The 18,980-nt window shown below is 42.1% G+C and overlaps 1 protein-coding gene across 1 annotated transcript in view; it reads left to right on the plus strand.

Moving 5' to 3' along the window:
- Window positions 1-10,975: 10,975 nt before the first annotated feature.
- Window positions 10,976-18,980, plus strand: part of LOC135563692 (vascular cell adhesion protein 1-like) — an 8,509-nt gene continuing 504 nt past the window's right edge. The window contains exons 1-5 of the mRNA XM_065006787.1: window positions 10,976-13,221; window positions 13,452-13,526; window positions 17,744-18,130; window positions 18,251-18,556; window positions 18,723-18,976. Coding sequence (XP_064862859.1) covers window positions 13,478-13,526; window positions 17,744-18,130; window positions 18,251-18,556; window positions 18,723-18,976 — 996 coding nt within the window. The 5' untranslated portion in view covers window positions 10,976-13,221; window positions 13,452-13,477. The remainder of the gene's footprint in view (window positions 13,222-13,451; window positions 13,527-17,743; window positions 18,131-18,250; window positions 18,557-18,722; window positions 18,977-18,980) is intronic.

Genomic DNA, 18,980 nt, shown 5'->3' on the forward strand with positions numbered 1-18,980 from the left:
TCTCTCTGAATCATCTGGTCCCTCCACCTCTCAATTCCTGACCCTGTCCTCCAGAGCCTTCAGCTCCCCCTCTACCTGTTGAGGGAAGTGGCTCTCACCTAACAGGTAAAGTACACCCTCAGCTCCTGGGTCTCCTTCTCCCAGAAGACCTTGTACATGTCAAAGAGGGTTTTGTCTAGAAGGTATACAGCTTTAAAAATAAATAAATAATAAAAAACGTTTTCTAGCAAGTTTAGGATAATTTATGCAGCATATTAGGATAATTAACATAGCAGGTTATGATAATTAGATTCAAGTACAGAAAAGGGTTGAGATTAGATAAAATGCAAAAATAATTCAACTTTTGACGTAAATTTGACAAAAGCTTTATCCCACCTAGACTTGACCGTCAAAGATGGCGCCAATTTCCACCTTGCCTCTCAGGTGCTGCAGGTCGCTGGCTCTCTCCTGTGGTACATGTGGACTCTTTTCACATCACTTCAATAAGAAGTGATTTTGGTAGCAGGTTAGGTGCAGGGCCGAACTACTGAACGGTCCCATAAAGCATATGATAGCAAAATGTGTTGAATAGCAGGAAATGAGTTTTAACACTGCAACACTTTGTCTCAGCCTCATGGCAAAATGTGAACACAAGCATGATGAGCTAATAAACACCAAAATAAATATCTGCTTCATGACAAAAAGTGTAGAATTTCAGGAAGTTAGCTTTAAAACTGACAAAATGTGTAGAATAGCGTTATAAATTGCAAATGTTTCTCTCTGCACCGTGGCAAAATGTGTTGAAGAAAGTACAATGGCAAGAAAAAGTATGTGAACACTTTGGAATTACATGGATTTCTGCAGAAATTGGTCATAAAATGTGATCTTCATCTGAGTCAAAACAATAGACACACAGTGTGTTTAAATTAGTAACACACAAATTATTATATTTTCCTTGTCTTTATTGAATACATAATTTAAAAATGCATAGTGTAGGTTGGAAAAGGTAAGGCTAATGGCTTCTCCAAAAGCTAGAGTCAAGAGACAGCTAACCTGGAGTCCAATCAATGAGATTGGTGGTGTTGGTGAGAGTTGCCCTGCCTTATACAGAACACTCACAACATTTGAGTTTGCTAATCACAAGAAGCATTGCCTGATTTTAACCATACTTTGAACAAAAGAGATCTCAGAAGACCTAAGATTAAGAATTGTTGACTTGCATAAATCTGGGAATGGTTACAAAGGTATCTCTAAAAGCCTGGATGTTCATTAGTCCACGGTAAGACAAATTGTCTATAAATGGAGAAAGTTCAGCACTGTTGCTACTCTCCCTAGGACTGGCCTTCCTGCAAAGATGACTGTAAGAGCACAGCGCAGAATGCTCAATGAGGTTAAGAAGAATCATAGAGTGTATGCCAAAGACTTACAGCAATCTCTGTTGACGAGTCTACAATACTTTTATAACATTATTTTTTTCACCTTTATTTAACCAGGTAGGCTAGTTGAGAACAAGTTATCATTTGCAACTGCGACCTGGCCAAGATAAAGCATAGCAGTGTGAACAGACAACACAGAGTTACACATGGAGTAAACAATAAACAAGTCAATAACACAGTATAAAAAAGGGGAGTCTATATACATTGTGTGCAAAAGGCATGAGGAGGTAGGCGAAAAATTACAATTTTGCAGATTAACACTGGAGTGATAAATTATTAGATGGTAATGTACAGGTAGAGATATTGGTGTGCAAAAGAGCATAAAAGTAAATAAATAAAAACAGTATGGGGATGCGGTAGGTAAAAATGGGTGGGCTATTTACCGATAGACTATGTACAGCTGCAGCGATCGGTTAGCTGCTTAGATAGCAGATGTTTGAAGTTGGTGAGGGAGATAAAAGTCTCCAACTTCAGCGATTTTTGCAGTTCGTTCCAGTCACAGGCAGCAGAGAACTGGAACGAAAGGCGTCCAAATGAGGTGTTGGCTTTAGGGATGATCAGTGAGATGCACCTGCTGGAGCACGTGCTGCGGATGGGTGTTGCCATCGTGACCAGTGAACTGAGATAAGGCGGAGCTTTACCTAGCATGGACTTGTAGATGACCTGGAGCCAGTGGGTCTGGCGACGATTATGTAGCGAGGGCCAGCTGACTAGAGCATACAATTCGCAGTGGTGGGTGGTATAAGGTGCTTTAGTGACAAAACGGATGGCACTGTGATAAACTGCATCCAGTTTGCTGAGTAGAGTGGTGGAAGCAATTTTGTAGATGACATCGCCGAAGTCGAGGATCGGTAGGATAGTCAGTTTTACTAGGGTAAGTTTGGCGGCGTGAGTGAAGGAGGCTTTGTTGTGGAATAGAATGCCGACTTTTGATTTGATTTTCGATTGGAGATGTTTGATATGAGTCTGGAAGGAGAGTTTACAGTCTAGCCAGACACCTAGGTACTTATAGATGTCCACATATTCAAGGTCGGGACCATCCAGGGTGGTGATGCTGGTCAGGCGTGCGGGTGCAGGCAGCGAACGGTTGAAAAGCATGCATTTGGTTTTATTAGCGTTTAAGAGCAGTTGGAGGCCACGGAAGGAGTGTTGTATGGCATTGAAGCTCGTTTGGAGGTTAGATAGCACAGTGTCCAAGGACGGACCGGAAGTATATAGAATGGTGTCGTCTGCGTAGAGGTGGATCAGGGAGTCGCCCGCAGCAAGAGCAACATCATTGATATATACAGAGAAAAGAGTCGGCTCGAGGATTGAACCCTGTGGCACCCCCATAGAGACTGCCAGAGGACCGGACAGCATGCCCTCCGATTTGACACACTGAACTCTGTCTGCAAAGTAATTGGTGAACCAGGCAAGGCAGTCATCCGAAAAACCGAGGCTACTGAGTCTGCTTAAAACACTGAACAAAAATGGTGTTCATGGGAGGACACCAGAGAAGAAGTCACTGCTGTCCAAAAAAAACCATTGCTGCACGTCTAAAGTTCACAAACGAGCACCTGGATGTTTCACAGCGCTACTGGCAAAGTATTTTGTGGACGGATTAAAATAAAGTTGAGTTGTTTGGAAGGAACACACAATACTGTGTGGAGAAATAAAGGCAAAGCACACCAACATCAAAACCTCATCCCAACTGTAAATTATGGTGGAGGGAGCATCGTGGTTTGAGTCTGCTTTGCTTCCACAGGGCCTGGACAGCTTGCTATCATCGACGGAAAAATGAATTCCCAAGTTTATCAATACCTAATGAGGCAGAATGTAAGGCTATCTGTCTTCCAATTGAAGGTCAACAGAAGTTGGGTGATGCAACAGGACAACAAACCAAAACACAGAAGTAAATCAACAACAGAAGGACTTCAACAGAAGAAAATACGCATTCTGGAGTGACCCAGTCAGAGTCCTGACCTCAACCCGATTGCGATGCAGTGGCATGACCTCAAGAGAGCAGTTCACACCAGACATCACAATAATTTTTATTTTTTTCTAAAGTATTTATATCTACTTTGGATCCGGAACCCCTCAACTGAAGCTAGCCAGCTAGCTACCAACTATCAGTCAGTAAACCATTGCTAGCGGTCTTTAGCTAACCGGTCATCAGCTAACCTTTAGCTTGCCCCATCCATCGCTGCCCCCCTGGACACTGATCACTTGGCTACATAGCTGATGCATGCTAGACTGTCCATTAATCACGGTACTCCATTCTGCTTGTTTATGTTTTATCTGTCGGCCCCAGCCGCACTCAGGCTCTGTGTGTAGTTAATCCGACCCTCCCTGCCTAGCCAACGCCATTTTACCTGCTGTTGTTGTGGTAGCTGATTAGCTGTTGTTGTCTCACCTACTGTTTTAGCTACTGTTTTAGCTAGCTCTCCCAATTCAACACCTGTGATTACTGTATGTCTCTCTCAAATGTCAATATGCCTTGTATACTGTTGTTCAGGTTAGTTATCATTGTTTTAGTTTACAATGGAGCCCCTAGTTCCACTCTTCATACCCCTGATACCTCCTTTGTCCCACTTCCCACACATGCGGTGACCTCACCCATTACAACCAGCATGTCCAGAGATACAATCTCTCTCATCATCATGGGCTTACCTCCGCTGTACCCGCACCCCACCATACCCCTGTCTGCGCATTATGCCCTGAATATATTCTACCATGCCCAGAAATCTGCAACGCTCTAGGCGACCAGTTTTGATAGCCTTTAGCCGCACCCTCATACTACTCCTCCTCTGTTCCGCGGGTGATGTGGAGGTAAACCCAGGCCCTGCATGTCCCCAGGCACCCTCATTTGTTGACTTCTGTGATCGAAAAAGCCTTGGTTTCATGCATGTCAACATCAGAAGCCTCCTCCCTAAGTTTGTTTTACTCACTGCTTTAGCACACTCTGCTAACCCTGATGTCCTTGCCGTGTCTGAATCCTGGCTCAGGAAGGCCACCAAAAATTCGGAGATTTCCATACCCAACTATAACATCTTCCGTCAAGATAGAACTTCCAAAGGGGGAGGAGTTGCAGTCTACTGCAGAGATAGCCTGCAAAGTAATGTCATACTTTCCAGGTCCATACCCAAACAGTTCGAACTACTAATCTTGAAAATTACTCTCTCCAGAAATAAGTCTCTCACTGTTGCCGCCTGCTACCGACCCCCCTCAGCACCCAGCTGTGCCCTGGACACCATTTGTGAATTGATTGCCCCCCATCTAGCTTCAGAGTTTGTTCTGTTAGGTGACCTAAACTGGGATATGCTTAACACCCCGGCAGTCCTACAATCTAAGCTAGATGCCCTCAATCTCACACAAATCATCAAGGAACCCACCAGGTACAACCCTAAATCTGTAAACAAGGACACCCTCATAGACGTCATCCTGACCAACTGGCCCTCCAAATACACCTCCGCTGTCTTCAACCAGGATCTCAGCAATCACTGCCTCCTTGCCTGTATCCGCTACGGAGCCGCAGTCAAACGACCACCCCTCATCACTGTCAAACGCTCCTTAAAACACTTCTGTGAGCAGGCCTTTCTAATCGACCTGGCCCGGGTATCCTGGAAGGACATTGACCTCATCCCGTCAGTTGAGGATGCCTGGTCATTCTTTAAAAGTAACTTCCTCACCATTTTAGATAAGCATGCTCCGTTCAAAAAATGCAGAACTAAGAACAGATATAGCCCTTGGTTCACTCCAGACCTGACTGCCCTCGACCAGCACAAAAACATCCTGTGGCGGACTGCAATGGCATCGAATAGTCCCCGCGATATGCAACTGTTCAGGGAACACCAGGAACCAATACACGCAGTCAGTCAGGAAAGCTAAGGCCAGCTTCTTCAGGCAGAAGTTTGCATCCTGTAGCTCCAACTCCAAAAAGTTCTGGGACACTGTGAAGTCCATGGAGAACAAGAGCACCTCCTCCCAGCTGCCCACTGCACTGAGGCTAGGTAACACGGTCACCACCGATAAATCCATGATTATCGAAAACTTCAACAAGCATTTCTCAACGGCTGGCCATGCCTTCCGCCTGGCTACTCCAACCTCGGCCAACAGCTCCGCCCCCCCTGCAGCTACTCGCCCAAGCCTCTCCAGGTTCTCCTTTACCCAAATCCAAATAGCAGATGTTCTGAAAGAGCTGCAAAACCTGGACCCGTACAAATCAGCTGGGCTTGACAATCTGGACCCTCTATTTCTAAAACTATCCGCCGCCATTGTCGCAACCCCTATTACCAGCTTGTCCAACCTCTCTTTCATATCGTCTGAGATCCCCAAGGATTGGAAAGCTGCCGCAGTCATCCCCCTCTTCAAAGGGGGAGACACCCTGGACCCAAACTGTTACAGACCTATATCCATCCTGCCCTGCCTATCTAAGGTCTTCGAAAGCCAAGTCAACAAACAGGTCACTGACCATCTCGAATCCCACCGTACCTTCTCCGCTGGTTTCCGAGCCGGTCACGGGTGCACCTCAGCCACGCTCAAGGTACTAAACGATATCATAACCGCCATCGATAAAAGACAGTACTGTGCAGCCGTCTTCATCGACCTTGCCAAGGCTTTCGACTCTGTCAATCACCATATTCTTATCGGCAGACTCAGTAGCCTCGGTTTTTCGGATGACTGCCTTGCCTGGTTCACCAATTACTTTGCAGACAGAGTTCAGTGTGTCAAATCGGGGGGCATGCTGTCCGGTCCTCTGGAAGTCTCTATGGGGTGCCACAGGGTTCAATCCTCGGGCCAACTCTTTTTTCTGTATATATCAATGATGTTGCTCTTGCTGCGGGCGATTCCCTGATCCACCTCTACGCAGACGACACCATTCTATATACTTCCGGCCCATCCTTGGACACTGTGCTATCTAACCTCCAAACGAGCTTCAATGCCATACAACACTCCTTCCGTGGCCTCCAACTGCTCTTAAACGCTAGTAAAACCAAATGCATGCTTTTCAACCGTTCGCTGCCTGCATCCGCATGCCTGACCAGCATCACCACCCTGGATGGTTCCAACCTTGAATATGTGGACATCTATAAGTACCTAGGTGTCTGGCTAGACTGTAAACTCTCCTTCCAGACTCATATCAAACATCTCCAATCGAAAATCAAATCAAGAGTCGGCTTTCTATTCCGCAACAAAGCCTCCTTCACTCACTCCGCAAAACTTACCCTAGTAAAACTGAATATCCTACCGATCCTCGACTTCGGCGATGTCATCTACAAAATTGCTTCCAACACTCTACTCAGCAAACTGGATGCAGTTTATCACAGTGCCATCCGTTTTGTCACTAAAGCACCTTATACCACCCACCACTGTGACTTGTATGCTCTAGTCGGCTGGCCCTCGCTACATATTCGTCGCCAGACCCACTGGCTCCAGGTCATCTACAAGTCCATGCTAGGTAAAGCTCCGCCTTATCTCAGTTCACTGGTCACGATGGCAACACCCATCCGTAGCACGCGCTCCAGCAGGGGTATCTCACTGATCATCCCTAAAGCCAACACCTCATTTGGCCGCCTTTCGTTCCAGTTCTCTGCTGCCTGTGACTGGAACGAATTGCAAAAATCGCTGAAGTTGGAGACTTTTATCTCCCGCACCAACTTCAAACATCTGCTATCTGAGCAGCTAACCGATCGCTGCAGCTGTAAATAGTCTATCGGCAAATAGCCCAATCATTTTTACCTACCTCATCCCCATACTGTTTTTATTTATTTACTTTTCTGCTCTTTTGCACACCAATATCTTTACCTGTACATGACCATCTGATCATTTATCACTCCAGTGTTAATCTGCAAAATTGTAATTATTCGCCTACCTCATGCCTTTTGCACACAATGTATATAGACTCCCCCTTTTTTTTCCTACTGTGTTATTGACTTGTTAATTGTTTACTCCATGTGTAACTCTGTGTTGTCTGTTCACACTGCTATGCTTTATCTTGGTCAGGTCGCAGTTGCAAATGAGAACTTGTTCTCAACTAGCCTACCTGGTTAAATAAAGGTGAAATAAAAAAATAAAAAAATAATAATATTGCTTAACTGAAACAGTTCAGTAGTACAGAAAACGTTTGTTTGAGGTTATTGCTTCCAAAGGAGGGTAAACCAGTTATAAAATCCAAAGGTTCACACACTTTTCCCACCCTGCACTGTGAATGTTTACTTGTATGTTCAATAAAGACGTGAAAACGTATAATTGTTTGTGTGTTGTTAGTTTAAGCAGACTGTTTGTCTATTGTTGTGGCTTAGATGAAGATCAGATTAAATTGAATGACCAATTTAAGCAGGTAATTCCAAAGAGTTCACATACTTTTTCTTGCCACTGTAAACTCAGGGAACCAAACGCTGTCTTCCAACCCTAGATAGGAAAGCATTTTCTTAACCATATTCCTTTTACCAAACCTATTTTTATTTATTTATTTAACCTTTATATAATCAAAGTGGAGTGAAAATAGTGTCTCTGTGGCATCCAGCCCACCAGGCTCCTCTTTGCAAATAGACTTCAAAGAGGAAGTTGGTGTCGGAGAAGTTGAGTGGTGTGTGAGAATCACTGAGATACAATTACAGTTACTCTGTTTCATACCAAGTCTGTTTTTCATGTTGAAACATAATGTGACAACCATATGTTTTGCATCGAACTCAAATGTAACTTTTCCTTTTTTGTCTTGAGTCAAATGAATAGTGGAGATTGGTTCATGTTTGAACTGTATTTTTAAATCCCACACACATTCCTATTCAAGCCTGTCAAGAATCGACGTCTTCACAGTATCTTCTGTTATTTTGAATATTCAAAATAAATTAAAGAAAATTAATTATGAGTAATGAGATTCAATATGTTCAAAGTACTGCTGTTTGTTCATGTATTAGCTTCACAACTGAAAGACATAGTGTATTTGATATGGGGATGGTTCAATGCAATGTGTTGTGTGTGTTAAGTTACTCCACCAGTAAGTGTATGTTTGTACTGTTTCAAGGAATCAGTAGTGTGTGAGTTCTCACATGGCTTGTTCTGAGAACATGTTTTTTCTCATGGGCCTCTTAATGTCAGGTGAGTCTTCCACACAACAACAACTACAACTAGTTATGAATCAGACAGAGGAATAAGCACAAGTGATGATATTTCATGGTGTGAGCTATATTCCCGTCTGTCTCAATGTATAGAAAAGTGTACAGATAACTCCTGATAAATAGAGTTTAATAGTCTGGATTCAAACATTGTGCTCCAGATATGTGCATGATCCAGTTTAGGGCACGGAGTCGTGACATCAGGAGATGTACTGTTTCTGTCGGCACGATGTGTGGAGAAACCCGCTGGCTGCACTGCCTCGGATAGCGTCTCTCCAGTGAGCCATGTTTCCGTGAAGCAAAGAACGTTACAGTCTCTGATGTCCCTCTGGAATGCTACCCTTGCTCGGATTTCATCAACCTTGTTGTCAAGAGACTGGACATTGGCGAGAAGAATGCTAGGGAGTGGTGCACAGTGTGCCCGTCTCCGGAGTCTGACCAGAACACCGCCTCGTTTCCCTCTTTTTCGGAGTCGTTTTTTTGGGTCGCTGCATGGGATCCATTCCATTGTCCTGTTTGAAAGGCAGAACACAGGATCCGCGTCGCGAAAAACATATTCTTGGTCGTACTGATGGTGAGTTGACGCTGATCTTATATTCAGTAGTTCTTCTCGACTGTATGTAATGAAACCTAAGATGACCTGGAGTACTAATGTAAGAAATAACACGTAAAAAAAACAAAAAACTGCAGTTTCCTAGGAACGCGAAGCGAGGCGGCCATCTCTTTCGGCGCCGGAAGTCCGGTTATTGGTTGGTTATTACTGCATTATCAGAACTAGAAGCACAAGCATTTCGCTACACTCGCATTAAAACCTGGTAACCATGTGTATGTGACAAATACATTTGATTTGATTTGTATATTGAAATTAGTTCATATATTTTGCTGCAGAAGGAGAGATAGACTGTACTGAAAAGATCATATTACCTCCCTGATGTTGTCCTTCATGTCCCAAGTGTTTTGGCCTGTTTGGCCAACGAGATTTGATTGCTGTATGCAAATCCCATGTTCATTTGATAGTCCTTACTATAAAATGAACAGCACAATACTTACCTCTGGAGTATGGATTAAAGAATTACCAGTCTTTGGTGGGCGTCCGGAAAATGTGATATTTAACAGCAGTAAGATGGTCAACAGATATCTGATCTGATATCTATACCTGATCTGCATGCAGGCACATCGTTTCATTGTATTTTCATACATTTCATCCACATATAGGCAGGGCAGTTTCCACATAATTGAAAAGAGTATGTTCGTCCCTTTTCTGTCAGTCCCACCATATCCCCATACCCACCATATTGCAGCATCAGCGTAGTATAATGTCCAATAGTCAATACTTTCTCTCTTCTCTCTCTGAATAATCTGGTCCCTCCACCTCTCAATTCCTGACCTTGTCCTCCAGAGCCTTCAGGTCTCCCTCCACCTGTTGGGGGAGGTCGGCTCCCACATGCTGTGTAAAGTACGCCCTCATCTCCTGGGTCTCCTTCTCCCAGAAGACCTTGGGAAGGTCGAAGAGTGATTTGTCCAAATTTAGTTTTTTCGCAAGTTTAGGAGAATTAGGCTGCAGGTTAGGAGAATTAACGTAGCAGGTTATGATAATTAGATCAAGGAACGGAAAAGTGTTAGGATTAGCTCAAATGCTAAAAGAATTTGACGTCAATTTGACAAAGCTTTATCCCATCTAGACTTGACCGTCATAGAGGGAGTGTAAGGGGTGCGTAACTGGTGGCAGTCAGACACAGGAGAGCAGAACTAGGTAATAGCCGGAGCTGTTTAACTCCAAAACCAACGGCATCAAGAAATAACCAACACGGGTACAAAACCCGACGCGCACCAGTCAACATGTGTACAAGCACTTACAACAAACAATACCACACAAAGACATGGGGGGAACAAAGGGTTAAATACACAACACGTAATGAGGGAATGAAAACCAGGTGTGTGGGAAAACAAGACAAAACAAATGGAAAATGAATAACGGATCGGCGATGCCTAGAAGACCGCTGACGTCGATCGCCGAACACCGCAAGGAGAGGAACAAACTTCGGAAGAAGTCGTGACAGGAAGCCCATGTCCAACTTGCCTCCCAGTACCTGTAGATCGTGGTCTCCCTCCTGTGGCACTCGGGACATTCTTTTCACGCCACTGCAATAAGAAGTAATTTTGGTAGCAGGTTAGGAGCAGGGCTGGATTACCGAACGGCCCCAGATAGCATATGATAGCAAAATATGTTGAATAGCAGGAAAATTAGCTTGAAATCAACTATATTTTCAGTCAGCTTCATGACAACATCATAAATATGTTTCTCCGCACCACCATGGCAAAATGGGTTGAAATTCTCTCCGCACCATGGCAAAATGGGTTGAAATGATCTCCCCACCATGGCAAAATGGGTTGAAATTCTCTCCACACCATGGCAAAATGGGTTGAAATGCTCTCCACACCATGGCAAAATGGGTTGAAATGCCCCCTGCACCATGGCAAAATGGGTTGAAATGCAGTAAGTAAGAGGGGGTGTGTGGGGTCGTCCGACCCCGGTTAGGAGAGCATTTTCAATAACCGTAACCCATAGCCGTAATTCTCCTAACCTGCTGCATAAATTCTTCTAGCCTGATACGACAAAGTCAAATATGTATAGAAGTGGTGTGAAAATGTGTCATCCAGGCAACTGCTCGGCATCTGACCGTAAGCTGCTACAGAGGGTAGTACGTATGTCCCAGTACATCACTGGGGCCAAGCTTCTGGCCATCCAGGACCTATATACTAGGCGGTGTCAGAGGAAATCCTAAAAAATTGTCAGAGACTCCAGTCACCTAAGTCATAGACTGTTCTCTCTACTTCCGCACAGTAAGCTGTACCGCAACGCCAAGTATAGGACCAAAATGCTCGTTAACAGCTTCTACCCCCAAGCCATAAGACTGCTGAACAATTAATCAAATGGCCAACGGACTATTTACATTTACCCCCCACCTTCATTTGTTTTGTACACTGCTGCTTCTCGCTGTTTATTATCTATGCATGGTCACTTCACACCTACCTCCATGTACAAATTACCTCGACTAACCTGTACCCCCACATTGACTCTGTACCGGTACTCCATGAATATAGCCTTGTTATTGCAAATTTTTGTGTTTCTTTTTATAATGTTTTACCTTAGTTAATTTAGTAAACATTTTCTTAACTCTTTCTTGAGTTGCACTGTTGGTTAAGGGCTTGTAAGTAATCATTTCACGGTAAGGTCTACACTTGTTCTATTCAACAATTATGATTGAACTTGTTTAGAAAAAACATCACACACACGTTCCCATTGAAGCCTGGGAGACCACCTGTTGGGGGAGGTCGGCTCACACCTGCTGGGTAAAGTACGCCCTCAGTCCTGGGTCTCCTTCTCCCAGAAGGCCTTCGGGAAGGTTGAGGGTTTTGTCTAGAAGGGATACAGCTTTTGTCAAAATTGAGTTTTGTAGCAAGTTTGGGAGAATTTTTGCAGCAAGATAGGAGAATTAACATAGCAGGTTATGAAAATTTAAATTAAAGTACGAAAAAGGGTTAGGATTAGCTAAAATGCTGTAATAATTATACTTTTCACATCATTTTGACAAAAGCTTAATCCCATCTAGACGTGACCACCGAAGAGGGCACCCATGTCCTCCTTGCTGTCCAGGACCTGCAGGTGGCTGGCTCCCTCCTGTGTCACCCGCGACATTCTCTTCACGGCACTTCAATAAGAAGCGACATTGGAAGCAGGTCAGCAGCAGGGATTACTGAACGGCCCCAGATAGCATATGATAGCAAAATGTGTAGAACTGATTGTAGCGTTAAAATTGCAACCTTTTATATCAGCCTCATGGCAAAATGTGAACACAAGCATGAGGTGCTACAAAACAGCAACAATATAAATAATAATTCTCTCTGCACCACTGCCGAACGTGTTGAAACGAAGGAAAGTAAGCTCAGGGTCCCAAATGCCCTCATCCAACCCTGGTTAGGAGAGCATTTTCCCTAAACCTGACTATTTTACCTGACCTTAACCTCAGGCTCTTAACATGCTAAGATAATTCTCCTAACCTGCTACATAAATTCTCATAAACTGCTATGAAAAAGTAAATTCTGTTTCAAAGTGGAGTGAAAAGAGTGTCTCTGTGGCATCCAGCCCACCAGGCTCCTCTTTGCAAATAGACTTCAAAGAGGAAGTTGGTGTCGGAGAAGTTGAGAGGTGTGTGAGAATCACTCAGATACAATTAGTTACTCTGTTTCATACCAAGTCTGTTTTTCATGTTGAAACATAATGTGACAACCTTATGTTTTGTATCAAACTCGAATTTAATAAATGTAACTCTTGAATAAATGAATAGTGGATTTTGGTTCATGACTTAACTATATGTTTAAATCCCACACACATTCCCATTCAGGCCTGGAAGATAGAGGAGAGGGAGATGGATATAATGCCTAAAGTTTCATTTGTTCTATTTAACAATGTGTTGGGGGCAGACTTAGTGATTTGGGGGCCAGTTTCAAAATACTGCTGACCTGTCCTACCCCGAGAAAGGGACAATAAATACTGAAGAATTGTTTGAAAATAATTTCTCATCTATTAGGAAGTACGTCACAGTTGAGATGTGAGATATGCCACATGAATTTCAGCACTTTAGTTTGTCAGACCTCACTATGTGTGTAACAGTTTCTGCTGTAGACAGTTTACGTTACCGTCTAAGGCAAGTATCGACTTCTTCACTATATTTTCTGATAATTTTAATGTTCAAAATAAATTCAAGGAGATTAATTATGAGTAATGAGATTCAATATGTTCTAATGTACTGCTGTTTGTTCATGTATTAGCTTTACAACTGAAGGATATAGTGTAGTTGATATGGAGATGGTTCAATGCAATGTGTTGTGTGAGTTAAGTTACTCCACCAGTAAGTGTATGTTTGTACTGTTTCAGGTGATCAGTAGTGTGTGAGTTCTCACATGGCTTGTCCTGAGAACATGTTTTTTCTCATTGGCCTCTTTATATCAGGTGAGTCTTCCACACAACAACAACTAGTTATGAATCAGACATAAAGGAATAACCACAAGTCATTATATTTTATGGGATGTGCTATATTCCAGCTTTTTAATTGTGTAGAAAAGTGTACAGTTAATTCCTGATTAGTGTATTTTAATAGTCTGGATTCAAACAGTCCTGGTAAAATGTATTTTGCATATTTTTGATACTGAATGTAATCAGATATTCAATCAAAAGCTGATATTAGATAAATGGAAACTGATTGAACAAAAAACTTAACAATGACGTACTTATTTAATTTATTTCTTAAACAAAGAAATACAACACCCAATGTCCCTGTGTGAAATAGTAATTGCCCCTTTTACTCAATAACTGGTTAGGCCTCCTTCAACTGAAATGACAACCAACCATACATTTCCTGTTGTTGATCAGTGTCTCACGTTGCTGTAGAGGAATTTTGTCCCACTCTCCCGTGCAGAACTGCTTTAACTCAGCGACAATTGTGGGTTTTCAAGCATGAACTGCTCGTTTTAATTCCTGTCACAATATCTCAATTGGGATTAGGTCTTTACATTGACTAGGCCATTCCAATACTTAACATTTGTTGCTTTTAATAATTTTCATGTAGATTGTGTGTTTTGGAATGGTGGCACAACCAGTTATTGAGAGTAAAGGGGGCAATTACTTTTTCACACAGGGGTATTGGGTGTTGCATAACTTTGTTAATTAAAGAAAATTACTATAAAAAGTTTATAAACTCAAGTTCCCTTGATCTAATATTAGGTTTTGGTTGAAGATCTGATAACAGTAAAAAAAGAAGCACAAATAGAGAACCAGAAAGGGGGAAATACTTTTCCATGTCTCTGTATGTTCATGTGAAACCGACATCAGTGTGCGGTAGTATAGCTTCACAGTATAGCTTCCACCACTGTTCCTATCACCACTCCTTGACAAAATACCGACCAATTGAAAAATCACCTGTACATAGAAATAAGTTAATATTATGTGAGCGGACCAAGTCATTTGGTGTCACTCTAAAACAGAAAGGTGGATTAAACAAGTCAGGAGTAGGTTTTCTTGGTTGAACGCAGTTCTCTATTGAGAGATTTCTGGCAATACCAACACTCCAACACAATCAATGAGAATCTCCCAAGGAACAACATACATCTTCTTCTTTAGATGACACAGGAACACAAGACAATTATCTTTAAACTATAACAACAATCACAGATTTGTCACTGTCTTAATGGATCTTCTTTGGCTAGCTCCCTTCTCTTGGTAGACATTCTACAGAGAGGGGTTGTCTCTACTCTCCCTGCTGGTTCCATCCTCTCTCTTATAGGGGAAAGAGAATATGTCATTAGTACCGTCAGCTGTGCTTAATTACCTCTGGTTACCTTGTCTCAACATGCTTTGTTGGGCTACTATCCGTGAGCCCAGCCTGCCCTCTAGTGGTCCTTCCACAACTATTATTATTGGGAGAGACTGTAACAGTGATGGAAAAACCCTGGATCGCTGATTCTATGTAACGGCCAATGAGAGACTATGAAACCACCGGTCTCTATATATGGTACTCCCCAGAAGAAGCAGTCCTCCATGATAATTAATAGAATTCTACAGTATTTAAATCAAATGTTTCAAGGACTATATTACATGTATTTAAGTATTTTGTTGTAGAAGGGACAGTAAAGTTAGTACTCTATAAATAAAATACTTAAATATCTTCACATGTTTATTTATTTTATTTGTTATGTTCAGGTGATATAAAAAGCATTATCTGGAGCACACCCAGAGAAAATGACTTAGTGTAGAGGTGCTGACTAACGGTGAATACACTGTAAGCTATAAAAACAAAGAGAGTTGCACAATCTATATATATATAAACTCCCAGTCATTTATTGGGTAAAACACCAACGTTTCGGCATCACTGTTCCTTCTTCAGGGTAAAGTCATGAATGCTTGAACCAGGTTATGTAGACAAACAGTGGAATTAGTGCAACAATGACAATCATGAGGGTTGTGTCACAATTATGAGGTTAATTAGAGTGAATTGAGTGAAACTGTTAAAAGACAATAGTTTACATCATATTGAATATATTAGCCTATTGTTATCATTAAAATTAGCATAAGATTAGCATCAACATACATTATTGTTTAATTTAATTTCACGTGTTTAATTGTTTCCAATTTCATAAAATGTTGTTACATGTAATCTTTTGGTTCATCCATAATGCATAATAAGCATCATCAACAGGGGGAACATATTGGTTGTACGCTGATAAACTGTAGGAAGAATACATTAATTTACAAGACTTCTTCATGAAACAAATTGTTCATAAGAAGGGCCTGAGATCAAAGTCAATATTAAGACAGTAGGGGTCAAAGTTTTTAAATACCTCCTCTCCTTGGTAGGCCAAAATGCTCAATGCGTGTGTATATGCATGTGTTTTTGAGTGAGGAGATGGGATGGTTAGCTTCAACAAAGTGAGCTGCTACTGGATAGTCAGTGTTATTACACCTGATTGAGCTGCGGTGGTTGTCACGCACTGACCTTAGAGAGCTTTTTATGTCTCTATTTTGGTTTTGTTAGGGTGTGATTTGGGTGGGCATTCTATGTTCCTTTCTCTATGTTTTGTATTTCTTTGTTTTGGCCGGGTATGGTTCTCAATCAGGGACAGCTGACTATCATTGTCTCTGATTTGGAACCATACTTAGGTAGCTTTTTCCCACCTATGTTTTGTGGGTAGTTGTTTTCTGTTTAGTGTTTTCTGCACCTGACAGGACTGTTTCAGTTTGCACTTTGTTCTTTATGTTTCAATGTTCAGTTAAATAAAGGTTATGAACACTTACCACGCTGCGCTTTGGTCTGATCCCTCCTCCTCATCAGATGACGACCCACGTTACAGTTGTCAGCTATGCATTGTTTTAATTGTCTTTTCGGTTGTCCTACGTAGGCTTTTCCACATGAACATGTGATGAGATAGATTACTCCCTTTATCTTGCAAGAGATGATACCCCTAACAGGGATGTTTCCACCTGTATGTGGGTGTCTGAAGAAGGATGTTTGTGTAGTGCTATTGCACTGTGAGCATGAGTCACATTGGTATTTCCAATTTGGATTGTGTGTCAAGAGTGTCTGAGTGGGCTCATGGGGCAGGTCAGATCTCACTAAGCTATCCTCAATATTGTGACCACGCTTATAGACCACCAGTGGGTTGGTCCTTGAGGTGTGCAATTGTTGTGTCTGATTGCAGAATATGCCAGTGCTTCTTCAGGATTGCTTTCATTTTCTCTGAACACTTGGTGTACTTAGTGCAAAACTTTTTCTTATTTGGTTTAGTTTTTAGCAATTATTCTCGTGGTTTTTGAGAGATTTTCATCGTTGCATAAATTTTTTCCATGTAGCCTTTGATTTTGAAATTATTTGTCATTTTCTTAGCATTGCTGTCAAAATCTGAATGTTGGCCACAGATTCGTTTAACCCTGCATAACTGGCTATATGGTAGACCATTCCTGAGGGGAAGGCGATGCATACTATCCCCACGTAGCAGGGTATTGAGGTCTGTTGACTTTGTATACAAATCTGTATGTTATGCATCATTCTCTTTGATGATCCATAAGTCCAGGTAGTTTATAGTTCTCAACAGTCTGCATGGTGAATTTGAGATATTCAGAGCTCTCGTTTAGCAGAGTTTGGAATTCATTTAGTTCCTGCTGACTTCCTTCCCAGAGCACAAAGACATCATCTATGTATCTCTTCCATGAGAGGATTTTAGAAAGTAGGGAGTGTGTCTGTTTTGTAAGTGTTTCCTCAAATTGTTCCACATAGTTTCTCATAGTTGGGGGCAAAGGAACATAGGAAAAACTCTGACTCAAAGATGTAGCAGCTATTGGATCATACCAATTTAGTGAGTTTCAAGATGCAATCATTGGCTGTAGAAACGGTAGGGTCTCTCCACTGAAGGAAGTGTTGCAGGTCACAAAATACAATTTAAAAGTCTGCATTAAGGTGTCTGTAATATAAAATACTTGTCTAAAACTAATATAGACATTAATAAATGCATTTCTATGTCTTCTAACATCTGTTTTACACTGGAGGAGGAGTAACAAGATGGCTGTGCAGTGGCTTCCAAACAGAGGCCCCTGTCAGTCATCTAGGGTTAATACATATCATTGGACTGAACTGATAATATATCAGAATCTCCCTGATGTTGTCCTTTATGTTGCAGGTGTTTTGGCCCGCTTTGTTCAACGAGATTTGATCGTCTCAATGCCAGATAAACTGCATGGACTGACTGGCTCCTGTATGCAACTCCAATGTTCATTTGATGTTCCTGAACAACATAAGAATATATTTAAAGCCACAATACCAACCTTTGGAGTGTGGATAAAAAAAGATCCTGATGTTCATCAGTATCCTGGAAACGTGATTTTTCACAGTAATGGGAAAGTCAACAGATATCAAGGGGAGATAACTGGAAACATGTCCCAGAAGAACTGCACCACAGTCTTCTTCAATGTAACCACCAGTTACTCTGATAAATACTTCTTCAGGATTGACGGTCAACCATACCGTGCAACAGATCCTGTAAAGTCTGTTGAAATAGTTGTCAGGGGTAAGAGACAATTTACCTGTTTACCAATTATTTTTTCCAGTTTAGATTCCTTGCATCATAAGAGTAGAACAAGTGGACAGTTGAACTATTAGTGTAAAATATATTTGCAATGTATTACAGATTTTCCTTCCAGTCCCGTCCTTACTGTCTCAGGTGAGGTGAAGGAAGGGACCCCTGTCAGTTTGAACTGCTCTGCTGTCGCTCCCTGTCCAGAACACCCCCCTGAGCTGACATGGACTCTCCCAACACAGTTCACAACTGAGAACAAAATGATGGAGAATCCAGACCAAACCATATCAGTTCTCTCCACGGTGACCTTCACTCCATCATACCTTCATCATGAGAAGAACATCACTTGTACTGCAGTCTACCCAGTAGGGACAAGCAACAAGACAGCTGAACATAACATGATGCTTAACGTTTCATGTAAGATTTAGTCACCGGTTCCAGTAGAATAGATAATTCTATCAGGTGTTCACTTATCAAATCAAATCAAATCAAATCAAATCAAATGATTGTAATAGAGTCGGTTTGATGAGACTATTCAATATACCATATCCAGATACATTGTAAATGAACCCCTCTCCCTCAGTCTCTCCTAAGGACACCTCGGCCTCCATCAGTCCAGCTGATCCAGTATCAGTGGGCAGCTGTGTTAATCTGACCTGCAGCAGTACAGCCAACCCTCCTGTGACAAACTTCACCTGGTTCAAGATCAGTGGAGATAAACCAACACAGGTAGCAGCTGGACAGAGTTACACCCTCAATGTGACTGTTGATGGAGGACTGTACTTCTGTGAAGCAAGAAATAGTCACGGCTGTGGGAAGTCAAAGGAAGTGCAGCTGGCTA

The sequence above is a fragment of the Oncorhynchus nerka genome, linkage group LG22 (assembly GCF_034236695.1).
Source record: "Oncorhynchus nerka isolate Pitt River linkage group LG22, Oner_Uvic_2.0, whole genome shotgun sequence".
In the NCBI taxonomy this organism is placed as follows: domain Eukaryota; kingdom Metazoa; phylum Chordata; class Actinopteri; order Salmoniformes; family Salmonidae; genus Oncorhynchus; species Oncorhynchus nerka.